This window comes from Echinops telfairi, unplaced genomic scaffold, assembly GCF_000313985.2.
Source record: "Echinops telfairi isolate 266 unplaced genomic scaffold, ASM31398v2 ScPeMD7_7459;HRSCAF=8497, whole genome shotgun sequence".
Lineage (NCBI taxonomy): Eukaryota > Metazoa > Chordata > Mammalia > Afrosoricida > Tenrecidae > Echinops > Echinops telfairi.
In genome coordinates this window covers 4569211-4570519 of record NW_022111359.1, presented here as the reverse complement: position 1 = coordinate 4570519, position 1309 = coordinate 4569211, and the positions used below count along the sequence as shown (strand labels likewise).

At 56.5% G+C, this 1309-nt stretch overlaps 1 protein-coding gene across 1 annotated transcript in view; it reads left to right on the top strand.

The window, feature by feature from the left end:
- Positions 1-1309, top strand: part of LOC123522775 (death-associated protein kinase 3-like) — a 5128-nt gene that overhangs the window by 2953 nt on the left and 866 nt on the right. The window contains exon 3 of the mRNA XM_045300053.1: positions 1082-1304. Within this exon, the coding sequence (XP_045155988.1) occupies positions 1082-1304 (223 nt within the window). The remainder of the gene's footprint in view (positions 1-1081; positions 1305-1309) is intronic.

The window sequence follows — 1309 nt, the reverse complement described above, 5'->3', positions numbered from 1 at the left end:
TGTACATCCTCTGGTCTAGCCAGACTTGCAAGGTAGAATTCGGATCATGATAGTGTGTGTGTTGGGGGGAAGCATTTAGGAACTAGAGGAAAGTTGTATTTTTCATCATTGCTACATCGCACCCTGACGGGCTTGTCTCCTCCCCGAGACCCCTCTGCCAGGGGATCTCCAGTGCCTACAAATGGGCTTTGGGTCTCCACTCTGCACTCCCCCCTCATTCACTATGGTAAGATTTTTTGTTCTGATGATGCCTTATACCTGATCCTTCGACACCTCGTGGTTGCACAGGCTGGTGTGCTTCTTCCATGTGGGCTTTGTTGCTTCTGAGCTTGATGGCCGCTTGTTTACCTTCAAGACTTTAAGACCCCAGACGCTATATCTTTTGATAGCCGGGCACCATCAGCTTCCTTCGCTACATTTGCTTCTGCACCCATTTGTAGCACTGCCCTCTTGATGGCAGTTGTCCCTCAGGTCAATCTCAGTTTATAGGGACCCTCGTGAGGCAGAGGAGAGCCGTCCCATAGGGTGCTCTAGGACATGATCTTTACAGAAGCCGATCGCCAGGTCTTTCTTCCGAGGCGCTGCCGGGTGGGTTGCTTTTGGTTGGCACTTTACCGTGGGATGCTGAGGCTGCGGGGAGGATGTACGCGGCGGGCCTTCAAAGAGTGGGGACATGGGATGACAGATAATTCAGTGTTTCCATGAACTTTTTGAGGCCACCTCATATCTGAGCGGGAGCCCCTGTGGCACGGCAGGCTAGGCACTGGCTGCTCATCACCGGGTTGGTGGTTCAAGTCCACCAGGCTGCTCTGGGAAGAAAGTCGAGGCTGGCTGCTCCCATGAAGATTGACAGCCTCGGGAGACTCCCGGGGAGCTGTTCTCAACTGCCCTGTAGGGTTGCTGAGAGTGAACGCAACGGTCCCGGGTTTGGGTTTTCATAGATGAGCCAGAACCCTCCCACAGAGGGTTAAGTCTTGGGGTTTTCGGACTGTGGCCAGGATCCTTTATCGTCGGCAGGAGGGCGCCCCTGACCTGCTGGCCTGCCTTGTCCCCCCACGCTTGCCCTCTTCCGACCCCGCAGCGGGCAGTTCGCGATTGTGCGCAAGTGCCGGCAGAAGGGCACGGGCAAGGAGTACGCGGCCAAGTTCATCAAGAAGCGGCGCCTGTCGTCCAGCCGGCGGGGCGTGAGCCGCGAGGAGATTGAGCGCGAGGTCAACATCCTGCGGGAGATCCGGCACCCCAACATCATCACGCTGCACGACATCTTCGAGAACCGGACGGACGTGGTGCTCATCCTGGAGCTGGTCTC